Consider the following 19546-nt stretch of genomic DNA (forward strand, 5'->3'; position numbering starts at 1 on the left):
TTGTTTTGTTTTTATGTATTTGTTTTTTGAAAACATTTTTTTTACATTATTATTATTATAAATTAATTGATTGTATTTCTTAATTATGAATTTGAGTATATTTGAAGATAAATTATAAAAGTTAATAAGTATTTAAAACTGCTATAATAGTTTTTGTCATATCTTATTAAAACTGCTTATTAATATGTTTTATAACTAAATACTAGAATCTCTAAAAAGTTGAATAAGAATAAAATATTGAATTTTGAAGTTATATTATTATTTCAATCCATAGTTTTTTATTTATATATGAATTAAATTTTTGTCTGATAAAAAAAACTTTGTAGTTTGAAATTCCTTTCTTTTTTTACTAACAGCTGTACAGAAAGTGGATAACTTGTTGAACAATTTCTTTTTAGTCGCCTTTTACAACAAATAAGATGTTTTTCAGATGTTTTAATAATAGTTAAGAGAAAAATGTCATTTCTTAAAGTGTTATCTCAATGTAGAACTTATTACTTAACATCACCTTGTAATAAGAGCTTTAATTTTTTATTGTCAAGAAGTATTCAAAATGCAGCTATAACATTTGATGTTGAAGCTCAACAAGTAGCAGGACCTTTTCGAAGAAAGTATTATTTATACAACACCTTTAAAAAAACTCTTACTAATACCATCATAAACTCTGGATCTTTAACTAACAAACAAGCAGCTATACTATTAGGAAAATTAAACAATGTTGTGAGTTTAAGTAACAATGAAAAAAATAAAATTATAAAAGAAATAGAAAGCCATAAACAAAATGATGATATAGAGTACATAAATGCATTAATAAAATTTTATAACCACAATAAGCTATCTTTTGACACCAACATCTACCTGAGTAAAATAGAAGCAAAAGATATTAAAGCCAACCCATTAACTTACGGGCTGTTAATTGAAGCTTTGTGTTTGGACTCACAAGTAGAAAAAGCTCAGCATTTGTTAGCCAATGCAATTTCAAATAACTTCATATTAAACTCAAGTGTTTATGGTAACATAATAGCAGCTCACTGTAGATCAGGAAAAGTAAAAGATCCAATAAATGCTTTAGAAGTTTTACAAAGTAAAGGAGTTGATATAAATAAATTATTAATAAGAAGTATAAGTTGTTCACTTTGTACTAAAGAGCAAGAAAGTCGTTTAATAAGTTTGCTTGATTATAGTAAAAAAAATAATGTTATTCTAGATGCTTTTGATTTGGTAGCGATTGCCACAGAGTTGAAAAATAAAAAGAACTCACAGTTGTTGCCAAAAATTTTATCTTACTTTATCATAGATGAGCCGGGCTTTGGTTATACTTTTTTATTTCTTATGGAACACAATGAGTACAAAAGTGTGCTGTTTTCACTTTTAGAAGATCAGCCCAAGCCTTTAAGAGACAGTTTTTTAGCAGAGCCTGTATACCAACTACTGCTTGATAAAAATGATGATGCAAAATATGATCAACTTTCTCAAATGTTTTTGGAAAAACAAAAAACTGTACCAATACTTATGGATTCAGCTATTAAATATGAAATGATTGATATTGTAAAAAGTTGTCTTTTGGAAATAAATGAGTTAAGTTATACTGTTAATAGATATATAGCAAGAAGAATACTTGCTCATCAACTTAGTGATGAAGTTGTACAGTTTTTGTTGGATAAAAATTTAAAACTTAGTTCAGAAGATATGCTGAAAGAAAGTTTTTGGGATGGACCATACAGTATGAAAGTTCTCTTGGCAGCAAACAGACTATGTAACAAAAATGATAGTCAAGCAGCTCTAAAAAACTACTTTCAGAACATTTTTTCTGATAAATTTAGTTTTATAAAGCAAATAGGTAAAAGAAATAATTATATTTTAGGAAATTTGCTTTGCAAGCCCCAAAAATTTAAAGATTTCAACTCTGAAGTTTACACTAAGGCTTTGCTAGAATTTCTTCCTAAAATTCTTAATGTTAAGACTGATAATACTTATAATTACACAATGAATCTCAAGGCTTATCTAAATAAAATTATTGAAAGTGGTAAATTTTTACCAACAAACAAAGATGAAGTTCTTTTCACTGAAAAAATGGAACCTTCTTCACATTCTTATGCTAAAATTGCCTTTTCTAAAAACAAAGAAGAAATTGATAGTTATAATTATAAACGCCTTGATGTTATATATGATACAAACCTCTTTAAATTATCTGATTCAAATTTTATTGAAGAGATCAGTGATTGGCATCAAAACCATCAACCTTACAAAGAAGCTTTTATTGAATTTACACTAAATGATTGGATTAACTATTGTTCTAAAAATAAAGATCATGCGAAGTTCAAAATTTTGCTGGAGTCTGATTATTTTTGCTGGTCAAGCTGTTCCCAAGCTCTTACTAACAAGGTATTTATTTGTTACTTCTTTTTTTACTTTAAGAATTGTTTGTGTTTTACATATTTGGCAGTCTGAGTAAAAGTAGCTATAAAATTTAAATTCTAATTATTATTGGAGTGATAAAAACATATAAATTTTTTACTTACTTAAAAATATATGTTTGTTATAATATATTTTAAATAAAACTTCAAGTAAAATTATTATTTTGTTTTATATCATAGATTTAAAAAATAATTTTAGTTAATAAAAATAAAGCCATAGTAGGGGTAGGGAGCACTAAGGTGATGTTTGCTGGACACATTTAAACATGATTCAAGTGTGTTTTGACTCAATTAAGAATTATTTGAAAACAAAAAAAATTGCAAAAAAATATTTTTGCATGTATGTTAGCATGGTATTTGATTTCAAAGTTTATTTAGCTAAAAATGTTTAAAAAACATAAGTAGTTATTCAATTTTTATTAAAATAAACTATTCAGTGATTCTAAGATTATTTCAAACCTCGAGTTTTGCAGTGGTATTACTACCAGTCCTCTTCAGTCAAAATAAACTTGCAAAATTACTACATATGTCTATATTTATATTGAAAATTAAAAAACTAAATGGGGTTAGGAATTGTTTTTAAGTAAAGTTAATTAGTTTGCTTTTTATTAATTAGGTATTAGTAATATAAATAAATAGAGTAAACAAAATTTCATTGGAAAAAACTTAGTGTATGAAAACTTTACATAAAAGACATTATCAGGGTTGCCACAAGATCAGGTAATCAGGAAAAACTAAAAAAATGAAAAAGTCAGAAAAAAACTCAGGAAAAGTCTGGAAATTTGACAAAATTAAAAAAAAAGTCAGATTTTGTCAGTTTCAATTTACAAAATACCTTTTTTTCCAAAGCCTTCAAATAGTTATAAATTATTAAAAATGCTTCAAAGTCAGACTTAAATTGAAATTTTTTTCAGAATTTCAAAACAATTTAACTTTTAATGCCTTCATCTGGTATAAATTAATAAAATATCCTTTATAAAACTGCAAAATTTTTCCACAAACATATTGAACAACTACCCTGTTTGAGTAAGCAGTTTTTGTAAGCTTTTTAGTATTTTTAAATAAATTTCATGTAATTTTTACTTTTAACATTAAAACTTATTTTTGTTATGTTTTTGGGTAAGGTGGGTTAGGGATAGGGGCATAGATTTAAAAAAAAAAAAAAAAATATTTTCTTTAATTATTTTAAAAACATTGCAGACTCAGCATTTTGCAAGTTTGCAACTTTATTTGTAGGTCTTTCAGGCTACTCCTAATACCAACTGTAGTAATTGAATTTTGTTTGCATTCTTCACATAATTTTCTAATGGAAAACTTACTCTTTGTATTGTAAACTGCGTTTAAAAGTCACAAAGATATTTGATTAGGTTGACTTACCTCAAAATCTAGCCACTAGGGGTTTTCTATTGGACAAAAGTTGTCATAAGTCTGGAATATATACACAAAAAAGAAGTAACAAATTAACAATAATAAAGGTTCTTAAAGTGTTTATAATAATAATTAATCACATTCATTTTTTCTTATCAAATGCTGTGTTTAAGATTATAATTGTTTCACTATTTATACAGCATTTTATTTGACTTAAACAAAGTATGAAACATCAATACTTTCACTAACAATCCGATATTTGTCTATTTTTATAATCTCAGGCACTTCAGGAGATATCCTAGTCTGACCTTCTTTGCTGTTTTTAATCTTTTTGAATTATGATAGTAGAAAGGTGTAATTTCTGCAAATTTCAACCTCATAAGAGCTAAATGCCACTCATAGTTACCTGTACTATCAACCCAAAATGCAGAAACATAATCACCTGACCTGAAAGATGTTGAATTTGTTTGCTTTTTAGATAAATTTTTCTAATTTAATACTATAGAAAATTTTTGTTAGTCCATAATTGAATTGAGATTTGTGAATGTAAGATATATAATTCTGAGATTAAGTTTTTACCATACTCATCAGACATCAAGTTTCTTCCTGCCCTTTTAAACCTGAAAATTGAAGAGCTTGGTTTTCATGATAAAATGCTCTTTTAGTCAATCTGACTACAATGTAAAGATGCTTATTTTTGTAACAAATCTTTTAAAAACAATGTTTACCAGAAACAATCTTTTCTTTTAACATGTCCTAGACCAGTGCTTCTGAACCTTTTTCTAGTGGCGGAACCCTTTTTCAAAGTTCAACTTTTCCGCGGAACCCCTAATTTTAATTTTACATGAAATGATTAATTAAATAAATGTTCTTTTTTAAATTTTGAAAGGCTCTGCGGAACCCCATTTAGAAGCACTGTCCTAGACCATCATGAGTATCCTGAAATACTTTTTCAGCTTTTTGTCGGAACATTATTAACACATGCATGTTGCAGGTCACAGAGGTAGGGGAATGCTCAGCTCCCAGATCTTGACAAACATAGTTATTTTTTTTTAGATTTGGGCAGTGCTATCAGTCATTACAGAATTATCTTTTTCAACTATGACTTTTGCAGAATATTTGTAGCCTGTGGCAGCTGATAATATTTTAATTTTCGATTTCTCAAACTCAGCTAAGCTTTCACAAGGCTCTGTAAAAATGGTCATTATTAGTAAAGTCCTGTAACGCTATCTGCCCTGCGTTGTGATAATAGTTAATAAATTTACAAAATAACTAGTTGTAAACACTGACAAGTTTAAATTTATTAAAGCACTATGACGTTTGCTTAACGACGAATTTTTAGTACAAAATGCTATTCTTGTTGTAGCAACGGTCAGTTTTATTTATAAACTCTTGTTGATGACATTGAATTGGAACTTTTAGTGGATTGCAGTTGAGTGTTTAAACTTTTGTAAATTTGTTACTTTAAAAGAAGTACCAAATTATAGATTAAACTTTGTTGCTTATTGAAGAAATTATTAAATTATTCTTCAGCTTTATCAACTTTTTGTATAATTTTTACTTGAGTTAATACGTATTTTTTAAATCACATTTGTTATTAAATATTGTTGATTAAACTGTGCTGTATAAATTATAACCGGTTGTTTTTAGTTTAAGCTACTATTTAAGTGATTACTATACCATTAGAATGATTAAGACTAAGAAGGGCTTAAGACATAAAAATAAGTTAACGGGTCATGCAGATACTGAGCCATCAGTATCTGCTGACTTCAATGGCGACTCTGACTTGATATCGAACTCACAATCTCCCAGCAATATTCAAGCGACAATAAACAGCGCTCATGAAACAGAAGTAAGCGCGCAGACTAGGGACAAAAATGAAATTGTAGATTTTAATGCTATAGATGAAGTTGACTTAGACGTTGAGGATTTAGCTCACTTACTAGAGCAAGCTAAGGTTTTAGAGAAAAAAAATAAACTAAAAAATGAACTAAAAGCTATTTATAGAAGATTAGATACCAATAAGACCATAAATGACAGCGGCCTCACCCTTAACAATCACACCTCGCACGCTTTAGGTGAAATGTCAACACAAATAAGTTTCAAGAGAAAAACTCTTGAAAATTGTAAGCTTTTTCAAAAAATTGATGCCGTACGCGATCCGGCTGTGGAGTTACGTTTTTTTGAAGACCGGTGTACGGCTTATGGTATAACATCTGAAATGGAGAAGTTTGAAATTCTCCAGAGAATTTGGCCCCGTTCAGATATAATTAACTTCGTTGAAACACATGACGAAGACAGAACTTATAGCAGTCTTGTTAACTTTTTACAAGGGAAAGGAAGCAAATTGCCTCGCATATTAGGTGCAAGCCCATCATGGCCAGAGCCAGTTCAATTCCAGGACTTGTTTTTGGCAGCTAAGCAATGGGCAAAGTCTAAAGAGGAAGACAGAATTAAATACTTTATGCACAGACATGCCCCTAATAATTTAAAAAACAAAATAAAGGAATGTTTTGGGCTTGAATATAATGAGTTTATTAGGCGCACGGAATTTATATGCGACATTGAAGAACAGAGGGTCTTTGAAAATGCTAAAAACTTTTCATACGAACCTCAGCGATTTAAGCACAATAAGAGATATTACAAACAAAAATGGCATGAGACCATTCCACAAAAAAGGGAACATTTCCGCAGTAATGAACACAATCGTAGTCAGGGGTATTTCGAGGAAGGGTATAACAAGCGCACGAATTACGAACAGAACGCGCTTTGTTACAAACATGCTAACTTGGGATATAGTGCAGACTATTGTGCTGCAGTTGCAACTTGTCCTATGTCTCCGTTAGAGCAACAACACCACCAAAAAAACGAGCTCCCGTCCTACACACAGTAAGAGGAGTTGAGGATGGGGTCAGAAAACCTCTTACAAAGATGGTTGAAGCTGCTCATTGTTTGTCATGCCATTTAGTTCCAACTGACGTGACAAGTAAATCCATTAAAAAGCAGTCAAAAGTATCTAAGCAGAAAATTTTTGTTCCCAGAAAACCTATAGCCTTTAGATTGACTGGTCAAGTCAAGTGGTTTCATGTTCGCAAAGGCTATGGTTTCATCCATAATGAAGAGTTAAACAGTGATATTTTTATCCATTATAGTGCCATAATCAAAAATAACCCTAGAAAATTAATGAAATCAGTTACAAAAGGGGAGGTAGTTGAATTTGATGTTGTCATGGGTAGTAAAAACTTACCAGAGGCTGCTAATGTTACAGGTCCAAACAATAAACCAGTTCGAGGTTCACGGTATGCTAAAGATAAGAGACACATCTATAACAAAAGTTTCAAATTGCAGCAACCGCCTCTGCGAAATAGTTACATGTACTACAGCTGCAACAAATTAAGCAATCAGCAGCAGCGAAATAGGAGACCAAATAGTTACAGAAGGTATTACAATTACGATTTGAGCCTACAACTTACAAGGAAGGATCTTAGAAGCTTCAAGCAAAGCTTCAGTTATAACAAGTATCGAGATTCTTCGTCAGAAAGAAGTGAATCTGGCTACGAGTCAGAAAAAAGTATGATCTTTCAGAACAATTCAGGACTAGGGAACGTGAAAGCTTTTGTTCCAAGGGTCGCATCGTGTAAGGATATCGATAGCTACAATAGGGAACTAAAAAGTCCCCATAAGTTATGCCGAAGCATGTAGCTCGGATGAATTCTAAGCGTTCATTCGGCGTAAGTATCTTTTTTTTTACTGTTTTTAAGCGTTTATGTATATTTAGGGGTAGTGAATGGAAAACAACTGGTTATAATTTTATTTTCTTTCTATTTATTTCTTTGGGAACTAATTTATTTAATGATTTATTAGTAGTTGATTTTTTTTAGTTGTTGCAATTAAAATATTATTTTTGGTTAAAATACCTGTACAAATTTAATAAAGTTTTTCTCTTCTTTTTAATTAATTTTTCTTTTTTTTTTATATCTTCAAAAGTAGTTAATTTTTAATTTGGTACTAAAAAAAAAAAAAAAAAAACTGACAAGTCATGGATTCGTGACATTTTTGAAATCACCAGCAGTGTCTAGAGAAGTGTGACGAGTTGCAGGCGGGCAACCTGTCAGCTGCAAGAGAAAAGAAGCAGTTTAATGAGTTACGTTAGTAGTTGTTTAGCAAACCAGTATGTGTGATTTTTCTTTCCTGTCTACTCATGACCTTGATGCTTATCATTGGAGCCTGGCCAAGAATGCCAAAAAAAGGTAAAAAGAAAGGAAAATGTAACGCTATCTGCCCTGCGTTGTGATAATAGTTAATAAATTTACAAAATAACTAGTTGTAAACACTGACAAGTTTAAATTTATTAAAGCACTATGACGTTTGCTTAACGACGAATTTTTAGTACAAAATGCTATTCTTGTTGTAGCAACGGTCAGTTTTATTTATAAACTCTTGTTGATGACATTGAATTGGAACTTTTAGTGGATTGCAGTTGAGTGTTTAAACTTTTGTAAATTTGTTACTTTAAAAGAAGTACCAAATTATAGATTAAACTTTGTTGCTTATTGAAGAAATTATTAAATTATTCTTCAGCTTTATCAACTTTTTGTATAATTTTTACTTGAGTTAATACGTATTTTTTAAATCACATTTGTTATTAAATATTGTTGATTAAACTGTGCTGTATAAATTATAACCGGTTGTTTTTAGTTTAAGCTACTATTTAAGTGATTACTATACCATTAGAATGATTAAGACTAAGAAGGGCTTAAGACATAAAAATAAGTTAACGGGTCATGCAGATACTGAGCCATCAGTATCTGCTGACTTCAGTCCGTTGCTTTCCTTTAATTGTGACAGATTGAACCACGAAATTGCAAACTCCACTCATTCCAAATCCATCATTGAAGTACACAATAGTTGAGTTGCTACTTATCATCATATGTTTAGTAGTTGAGCAAATAACTATTGCTTCTACATACAAATCTATTCTGTTAGTATTAGAAGATGCTGGCAAAGTGTTCGTATCATATAGTTTATTAGATTTTTAAACTTTCCTTTTCTTTTGATATTTTCCATTTTCTATGAACAAATGATCAGCAATATATTATTTGTGGAAACTAAGACATATTTTTTTGAAATCATAAATCTTCATCAACCATTTTATACCCTACAGGTTTCCAAGTATTCACATTGGCTATGACATCAAAAAGAGTATGCATTGATTCTCAAAAAATATTCAGGTATTATATATTTCACCTCTCTTGTTGAAAGAAAACTTGACCAATGTTCTGTAAGACTCACGAATAAGTTTTGTCTTTACTGCATTCAATGACTTTGTGTATACAGAGCAAAACACTCAATGAAAAACTAAGTTAACTTCAATGCATTGCCAAACTATTGGTATTGACTAACCTCTATTTTCTTTTCATTCAATTAATTACCACTTAAAAGATATAATTACAAACATTAAGTTTTAAATTAGGAAGTTCTTTGAAAAATAGAAACAAAATACAATTACTACAATGGGTATTGGGGGTAGCTTGAAAAAACTGCAAGTAAAATTGCCAACTGGCAAAATGCTGAGTTTGCAATGTTTTTAAAAAATTAAAGAAAAAAAAAATTAATTTGTTTTTTTAAATCTATGCCCCTATCCCTAACCCACCTTACTCAAAAACATAACAAGAAAAAAGTTTTAATTTTAAAAGTAAAAAACAACATGAAAAATTATTCAAAAAATTTGCTGATTCAGCAAATTTTGGCCAATTTTTTTTTGATATTTTTCCAAAAATCTTTGGTCGCCAGATTTCAGAGTGAGACAACTCAATCAAAATTTTTTGTGAGCTTTAAACACACTTTGGAACCGTTTTAGAAGGTTACCGAAAATCAAAAATAACACACCCCCTATCATTAGTTAATAAGTTGAGCTCAGTAGCACATTGTGGATTTGACAAACAAAACTTTCCAAATCCATATTTTCTACCTGTTTGGCAAGCAAAAACTTTGGCAGTATGGAGACGCATCTTGTTAAGAATTTTACATCACACAACACTTATGCTTAGTAATTATATATTATGTTTACCTAATTATCTCAAACAGATAGTCCATAAGATTTTATCAATCGCGTGACAGTTATTTTATAGAATTATTTTTTAAAGTTTTGGTCATTTTGCATTATTGATACAAATGATACAGTGTAATGTTCATTTATTTTGCAATATTTTTTATTTCTTTATTATAATCTTTCATTTGCAATCATTAGTTTAATGTTTAATGCCATCTAACATTATCTTTCACAAAATAAATTTTTAGTTTTTAATTTTTTGTTATTTTGTTGTAATACAAATAGAATAATTTTTTAAAGTATTTAAAAAAAATTATAGCTAATTAAATTATGACATCAAATATCCTGTTAAAATATATACCTAATCACCTAAATTCTAAAGGTAAGTAAGTATACCTACAAAGTTTAATTTTTTTTAATTAGATTCAACAACCAGCTATGCTTTTTAATTTATCACAAAGCACTATTTTACATACAAAGTTTGCATACTTTGTGTGATTATGGTGTTATAATACATTGAAAGCAGTTTAAATTTCGTTAAATGTATATCTATAAGTATAAGCTTTCATTTAAGATATAAGTTATTAGTCCTTTAGTTATTGTAAGTTATTATTATTTAGGATATGTAAAAGTAAGTGACTTTATTACTATTTAAGTCGAAAAGTATTTGGTTTTTGGAAAGCAATTTTTTTTTGCAATATTTTTATTTGTTTTGAAATTCTTCTTAATGGAGCCAAAACACATCCGAATCATATGCTTAAATGTCAAATTTACAATATGACCAAAAAGTGTACTGTACTCTCCCTGTCAACACATTTTTTTTAGAAAAATAAAAATTGGCACCTATTTAAAATCTTGAAGTATGAACGACTCCTAAGCAATTTTTATTAAGAAGACTTAAACAAATATTTGAGCTACAGTATATTTTGTAAAAATTTTCAATATTACTGTAAGCACCATGCTTTTTGTATGTTTTTTAATTTGAAAATTTACTCTAAAGTATATCTATTAATTTTTTTGATCCCGAAATATTAATTTCTGCCAAAATTCCTTTAATAATTTGAAAGATTTATAGTGATTGTCTATTTTTAGTATAAAACCAAATTTAAAGTAAAAAATGCTTTATTGGTTTAAACAGAGTTGCCACTCGGTCAGGAAATCAGGAAAAGTCAGGAAAAATTTAAAAAAATGACAAAAGTCAGGAAAAAATGGGGGGTTATGAAAAAAAGTCAAGAAAAGTCAGGAAATTTGATAAAATTAAAAAAAGTCATATTTTGTCAGTTTAAACTTACAAAATTCCTTGTTTTCCAAAGCCTTTAAATGGTAAAAATTAACTAGAAATCCTTTAAAGTCAAAAAAAATTTCAAAAATTTTCCTAAAAATTTACAAAATTTTTTTATTTTATTTCCGATGCCTTCACCTGGTATAAATTAGTAAAATATCCTTTATAAAACTGCAAAAATTTTCTATTAACAAATTGAACAAGTTCCCTACTTGAACAGGCAGATTTTGTAAGCTTTTTAGTATTGATGTTCTGTAGCAAGGACACATCCATAGTGAAACTGTGATATATACACAAAAGTTTAGCTAGCATAATTTAAGAATCAAAGTGTTTTTTGTTTAATTAACTGAGTTCTTTATAACTAAGCACTTAGTTTAGTATTTTATGTGATAAGTTAATGTGTATACTTAACCTCTTTATAATTTTTACAAAGTTGTTTAAATTTATAAAATAAGTTATAAGAGAGGTATATGCCAAGATTACTTATTATTTGTATTTTTTGTAGAGTAACTTAAGTTTTTAAAGTAAACAAGAGCATATTTATTTGTTACAAATTTTATACTAAATGATAAGAGGAAATATTTTATCAGGGTTCGTGCGCGTCAGGCTAAGTCAGGCTAAATCAGTTTTTTTGAAATAAGTTGAAAAACGTCAGGCTAAATCAGTTTTTGTGTTTAAAAATTTGAGAATCTCAGTTTTTGTCAGTTCAAATGTATGAAATTTTTTTAATTAAGATCAAATTGAGATGTGAATTTATTTCTAAATAAAGATTTAGTTATTAAAGACAAAATCAGTCAGTATTTGTAAAAATAAGTGCTTAAAACCTTTTGTTGAATCTCTAAAATAATTTTAAGAATCTTCATTATTTTGTTTTTAGTAGATTATATACGTCATAATTATAAAAATTCATAAAAAAGTACAGTTTAAACATTACAGTTTAGTTCAACAACTTGACTGTTTGTTTGAATTTGTTTACATGAGCTTTGTTTTTCAGAGCTTATTTGGTTAAACTGTTTTAATTTCTAATATAAAGGCTTTATACCAAATACTTTATAGATTAATACTCTTAGCAGTTTGTTCATATATTTTATTTTCTGTTTATTCAAAGTTATTAGAGATATTCACAAGACTAAAAAATTGCTTGTGTAATATCATGGTTATTTTAATTAGTTATTTTAAAAATTAAGATGCTTTAATGATAACATAAAGTTTTTGAGAGATGTGTTTAATTACATTTTGTTTTTCTTTTACAGACTTATTCACATTTCTGTTTTAATTAATAAAAGCTTTTGGTCCAGTCATGTAACTTATAATTGACGAATTCAAGTACTAATTGACACGAACCTTGTATATGGGTGATAAGTGGTGGATGTAACTAAGCCCCAAAATTTAATAAAGGTATGAATTCATTGAAGCAGAAATTATAATGACCAGTTAAAAATATTCAAGTTGCTGGGTGAGGGATTGATAGATGTTGAAAAATAATTCATTTATATTTTTATTTTCTTTAAAAGTAGTTTTGTGAATACTTTTATTGTGTTAATTTGCTATTTAAGACCCCCCGATACCCAAAATACCTTCTGAAAGTGATTTTTTCTACTTTGAAAAAATGTCAGGCTAAATAGGTCTCTGTCAGGCTAAATGAAAAGGAATTTCGCGCACGAACCCTGTTTTATACAACAGATGTATAGTTTACTTTTTTATGTCTTTTTTATACAGTTACTTAAGTATATTCATTTTTAATTGATTTTTAATTTAAGGATTTATATTAAATAGTTTGGTTAATATTTTATTAAACTAATTGAACAATTAATATAAGTAAAACTGATTGAGAAAAGTCAGGAAAATTTTGGTAAAAAGTAAGGAAAAGTTAGGAAATTTTTCTCAGCTTGATCAGTGGCAACCATGTTTAAATCAGGAATGGCAAACTGTGGCCTACGGGGGCTGAATTCAATTTTATTGCAATAATTAAGACAATTTTTTTTTGTTTCAGCATATTAAAACTGTTCTTCTTGACCTGTGAACTCCTGGTATAAATTTACTGAAAATAATCTCTAATAATTTTTTAAATGTGTTTTATAATAAATAAAACTCTGAATAGTATATAATGTAAGTTTTATTTAAAAATACTTCAAAATTTCACATTTTTTGAAAAAGTCTTCAGTTACTGGCTTTGCCATGTATTTCCAGGTTAAATGACCACCATGCTAATAAAAGGGTTTCCAAAAAACTTAAAGTTTGATAATTATAGCTAAAAATGCCTAGAAAAACCTGGAACTTGAGAAATATAGTAAAAACTTAGAATTTCAAACTATTTTAAAATAAAAAGTAACAAAAATTATTAGAGAATATTTTCAGTAAATTTATACCAGGGGTTCACAGGTCAAGAAGAACAGTTTTAATATGCTGAAAGAAAAATTATCTTAATAAGTTGCAATGAAATTGAGTTCAGCCCCTGTAGGCCACAGTTGCCATTCCTTATTTAAACCAATAAAGCATTTTTTACCTTAAATTTGGTTTTATACTAAAAACAGACAATCACTATAAATCTTTTTTCATAAACAATGTTTTTTTTTAAATTAATTATAAACTTATTTAATGTAAAACACGTTAAAGTATATTTACAGTATCTTATTGATATTTTTATTCTATTTTACACAATTTTTTACCTTAGACTAAGTTTATACTTAAAATGGACAAAAAACTTAAAGTAATTCAGAAAACCTGGAAAAATTTTTTTTGAAGCCTTTTGCGACCCTGAAATAAGTATAATATAATTAGTCTTGTTGTAATTTAAACCTAACTTACATAGTTATTAATAAGATTTACTTGTGATGAAACTTTGAAACAAATAAATCTTAAAAACAGTTATTTATAGAAAAAATTTTGGCGTTAAACTATATATTGTGCACATTTTTAAAGTGATTTATTGAGTTTTTTTTTAATTCTGTATACTTTATTTTCAATTTTTAAGAGCAAAATCGTAAATATATACTTTTTTTTATTTATGTTTACAAAAGGCTTTAAAAATTGACTGTGTTATTTTAAGTATAAGTAGCCTCAAGGCATAATTATGACATAAAAATCAACAATCTCAATTAATAAAAATGAAATAGTAGACCATAACTTAAATATGAAATATCATAATATTTAAAACTTAATAATCAACTTAAACTTATCTTAAGCCTAACAAAAAACTAGCTTGAGTTTTTCAGAAATTTAAAATTAGTTTAAGTGTGTCTCAACGCTGAATAATGAGATAATGACAGTTTTATTTTAAAGTGTCAAGTTACTTAGAAAACTTGAAAAAAGCTATAATAAAAAATTAGAATTTAGCAGTGGTAGTGTTAGAAACATTATAAGTTTACATTTGAAGTGACAATTGAAATAAGGTAGTTAAAATATCATTATATTAATAATGTTACACAGTTGGCCTTGCAAATAGTTTCATTGAATCTTCTTCCTTTCACAGCATAATTCACACATGTTAATACATGCATTCATAGCTGAATAAAATCTGGCAACTGTACTTGAAAGTATACAACTTTTTGTAAATTTCAAGTACTTCCAATAATCTTTTTGTTATTACTGTTTTGATATTTAGATATTGATGAAGTGCATCGATTTCGGTGATGAAGAGTTGGTGAGAAATATTCACAGGAGAAAACTTGTTGAAGACGATCACTTTAGAGTATTTCATATCAACAGCATCCCACTTGATGTTTTGCAAGATGAAAATAAAGTTAATGCAATGCAAGCTCATTTAGAGCAACTGAAAAGCAAGAAGAATGCTTCGTTTTGGTGCTTTTATTTCTCGTACTTACAGGTGAATCATATTATATACGTATTTACAAAATATAATTACATAATAATTATGACTAGTAATAACAGAAACTTACTAACTCATTCAATTAATACTTTTTTCATTTGATTGATATCTTTCACACAATTGATTTTTAGATTTTATTAAATATATATGGTTTATTCTAATAAGAAAAAATTCTGTAGCATTTTACATGAAAATATTTTGAAATTGTTCAATAATGTACTTATAAAACGAGTTAAATGTATTAAATAAAAAGTTAAGGATAAACACTTAAAAGATTTATTTAATTTCACAGCATGGATTGAAGGAAAAAGCATTGAATTTAATGAACACCAAAATAAAGCAACTTTCTGGAAGTCAAAAAGGTTTTCAAATGCATTTTGCTGACCCAATGTTTGTTCAAAGACATTTATCAGGATCTGTGGACAAACTTTTAGATGTCTTTGAACAATGCAACAAGTTAAAACATTTTGACAAATTGTATTTTTACAACCATTTCATATACCACTTTTTAGAAAAAAAAAACTTTGAGTCTCTTGAATACATTTTGAATGACTTATTTAAAAGCAGCCCAGACCATTTATCAGATGAACTGAAGAAAGTTATTTCTTGTGAGTACCAGTTGGCAGGAAATGTAACTCCCGAATGTTTAGTTGCAGAAAACGAAGGGCAAGAACTAGTTTATCGTTTTTCAGGGAAAAACTTTGCAGAACGTCTAGACTGTGTTGAACAACTAAAAGAAAAAATTCCTTTGCAGCTTGCAAAGTTGCACTTTTCTGATTCTTTGACTTTGGAGCAGTACCAAAAATCATTTGATGTTTTTAATAAGTACCTTCCTAATAACAATTTAAATGAAGTTGAAGAGGTTTCAAGCAGCTATTTTTCTGCTCAGTTGCATGAAAAAAATTTCAACAAAGCATTTGAATTTTTAGAAAAAGTTTTGTGCGAACAGGAATATGTCGATGAAGTCTTCCTAAGTAAACAATTGGAAAAAGTTGCATTGAAAGCTGTGAAAACAAAGAACACAAAATTGCTAGAAAAACTTAAAAGCTTTAAGGTCTCAAACCCTCAGTTGAATAGCAAAATAAGTTCAAAAGTCAAAGCGCTCATTATATATTACAAACTATTTCACGGATTGAATTTTAAGAAAAGTAATGTTTCTTTCAAAGATATGTTATATTTGGTTAAAACCATCAAAAACGAAGATAAAAGCAATTTGGTTGATAAGTTGTACGAATACGCATGGATAAAAATTAACTCGGGTGACTCGAAATTGTTTAGTATAATTAATTCTGCTTTAATGTCACATTGCTACCAGCTGGAAAAAGTTAAATCTAATTTGTCAAAATGCGTTTGCGAGGATGGTTATGTAGACCACAGAAAGTACTACTTGACTGAAACATTTCAGAGGGCTCTTTCCAACCCTTTAGACATGAAAGGACTGTTAGCCAGTTTGGAAATTTACGGTCAGTATAAACACTTTAACATTGTAGATCAAACATGGGTAATGAATTCTTTTTTTAAATCGCCCAAGGTGTTCAAAGCAGTAGAAAATTCTCAAAGGTGTGAGAAAATGCAGCTTTTGAATGCTATTGCAAATGTATTTGATCCTGAATCAGTACCGGCTAGCATGCTTGATTCTAGTACATTAAAAATTTTACCACTTTTGCAGCATGGTTTGAGGTTCGACACCCCTGTGAGGCTCCCTTTTTTTCTTTTAAGGAAAAGTAAAAATGAAAGTAATTCGAAAGTTGAAAATAAAAAACTTGAATCACTTTTGCAGCATATTGAGTCGGAAACTAAATAAAAATAATATTAACTAATTTGATTGCTAGTATCCTTAAACACTTCTTATGTATATTTAACATTGATGTTTAATTTTATGTGATGTAATTTGTTTAGCAAATGTTTTTTAGATGAATTACGATTTAAACAAAATTAATAAATACTTTGCTTTTTTCTTTTAAGCTAGTAATTGTATATGTAGAATTGAGATAAAACACATAGTATCTGCAAGCTTTTAAACACTTAAAACTATTGAAAATTTTAAAATATTGTAGCAAACAAGTTTGTTAATATAATTACATTTTACTATTTACTGAAAACGTTTTGTTTACTTATTTAAATAATTCGGAGTAGACTAAGTTAAACACCAGTTATTTTATAACCTAAATTAATTAATGATAATGTTTTAAGTTTATAGTTTATCTCACTTGAAATTGTATAAAAATAATAAATATTTTTTCTTAAGTTTTGTTGTTGCTTCAACTCTAAACTGCATTTTATTTTATCAGTTTCTACGTAAGTGAGAACTTGTAAGTAAGTACAGCGAGTTTTGGTACATCCCCTTTACCAAAACTTTTAAAACTTTTTTTCCGAATATTAATGTAAAAAGTTTACAGTAATCTTCCTCTTTAGGATACACTTTTGTTGAGTACGCACTTTTGGGATGTGTTCAAAGTGGGTAGCTGTCAAATTTGCACGAGCGTACAAAATTGCACGAAGACGTTTTTGCGCGGATTAATTTTTTTAAGTTAATTTTTTTTACTATAAATATTACCTCTAACTTTCGGTTGGTAGCTTTTACTTCTTTTTAATTGTTTTTTTTTTACTAATTATTATTTTATTTATACTATCACTCTTACCCTTGGTCAGTAACTTTTTTTCTGTATGTTTTTTTATTAATTTTTCTTATAGTTTTTTTTTAATATATATTTTTTCTGATTTTTTAAACTCTTTTTCAAAAATGACCCTCCGTTCAAAATTGTGATTCGTGCGAAATTGTCTTTGTGCAATGTTTTCCGCTCGTGCAAAAGTATCTTCATGAAATTTTGTGCCCTCTTGCAATTTTGTCCTGTTCCCGTTCAAAGTACTTACTAAAAAGGAGTTTGCTATTATAAAAATAAAAGTACGGGCACTAAACTAAATGATAATTACAGGGTTGCCACTTTACCTGGAAACCTTGAAAAACCTGGAATTTGACAATCTAGGTGAAAAAAATCTGGAAAAACCTGGAATTTCGAACAAAAATCACTAAAAAAACTGGAATATTTACAGTCTTCACACGTTGAGTAGAAATTTTTTTTATTAAAAAACATATTTAAAGTAGCTTCACAGTATCTTTTGAATGTTTTTATACTATTAACACAGTTTTTTACCTTTAACTTAACTCTAAACTGTATATAGACCCAAAATTTTTACTTTTAAAAACCTGGAAAAAATTTTTTTCAAATGATTGGCAACCCTGTAATTAGCATAGCTTTAAAAAGTAAATTAAATGTTTCAGATTGTTTTTAATTTTTAACACCTTTAGAAAATAAATGAATTTTTTTTATATTAAACAAAGTTTATGACAAGATAACTTCATACGTTCTATACTATTGTGTCAGTAACTTGAAGTTTTTAAAATTTACTTATAACTTTCATTTTCGAAAAACGCTTAAAATTAGTATTTAAGTAAATTATTTTCGTCTTTTGTAAACTTTGAAAAAGCTGGTTCAATAATCAGTTAGAAGTTTATTAAATTGTATTTATATAATTTTTAGTTTTCAAAAAAAAAAGTTATCTGATATAGTGCTTTAGAATTGAGCTGATTTTTCAACGGTTAATTATTGCTTAATGATGTTACGATTGCAATTCGTTTAAATAATCTGTGAGCAAGTTTTTTCATGTATAATGTGTACTTTTAATAAGTGATTTACTAAACCCAGAATCCGATTCCAATTATTTAAGAAGAGCTATAGTATTTTTTTAACAAAAATTAAATTTTTATAAAACGCTAAACTGGTAACAACAAATTCCCCAAAAGTCCTAAGTAAACCATCAAACATAAACAAATCCACAGTATTAATACTTTTACAAATTTTAATTGATGTATATATATAGGTTTAAAAAGTTTTATGAACAGCAATTTTATCAGAAAACCTGGAATGTTAAAGTAGTAAAAAACTTGATATTAAATGTGTTATAAAATCTTTGAACAATTTTATGTGTATAAAAGTGTAACTAAAAAGTTTATATTTGATAAAAAACAGTACTATAATTAAAAAACAATAATAATCAGGTTTAATTTATTATAAAACGTTTTTAAAATAGCATACCAGTATTCTTTTTACTAATTTTACACAGTTAAATCAGTTTTCTTCTTGAAGTTTAACTTTTTAGTAAAAAAGGGACATGAAATCTTCATATATATTTAGTTATCAACTGTTAAAGATATAAAATGTTAAAAAATGATTGACTGCATGAAAATGTTTAAAAAAAAAGAGGATTTTGAACATGATAAGGGGAATTTAAAAAAATATCGGCATCTACTCAACCATTACGATCTGTTATTATTTAAGGTCGGCAAATACTGTTTTAAACAACACATAAGGTACAAACAAATCTAACATTTTCTGATTTCACAGAGGTATACGATTTTACATCATATTTAAAAATTTTTAATTGAAGTTTGCGTTCATATAATAATTTAACTTTTTACTTAATTTCATATTTTTATTCCTAAAACTATGCATTTATTGATTTTACTTTTGATAATAATTAAAATAAACCAACATAATGTTTTTCTGAAAAATAACTAGATAAATTCATGATAAAAT

The 19546-nt window shown here is 27.7% G+C and overlaps 1 protein-coding gene across 1 annotated transcript; it reads left to right on the plus strand.

The window, feature by feature from the left end:
- Positions 1-318: 318 nt before the first annotated feature.
- On the plus strand, positions 319-17044 carry LOC145835497 (uncharacterized). Its single transcript, XM_082943129.1, has 3 exons — positions 319-2385; positions 14724-14945; positions 15241-17044. The coding sequence occupies exons 1-3, from the start codon at positions 457-459 to the stop codon at positions 16750-16752; spliced, it is 3663 nt and encodes a 1220-aa protein (XP_082799255.1). The 5' UTR covers positions 319-456; the 3' UTR covers positions 16753-17044.
- The last annotated feature ends 2502 nt before the right edge of the window (positions 17045-19546 follow it).

This window comes from Thalia democratica, chromosome 5 (assembly GCF_965202585.1).
Source record: "Thalia democratica chromosome 5, ktThaDemo2.hap1.1, whole genome shotgun sequence".
Taxonomy (NCBI): Eukaryota; Metazoa; Chordata; class Thaliacea; order Salpida; family Salpidae; genus Thalia; species Thalia democratica.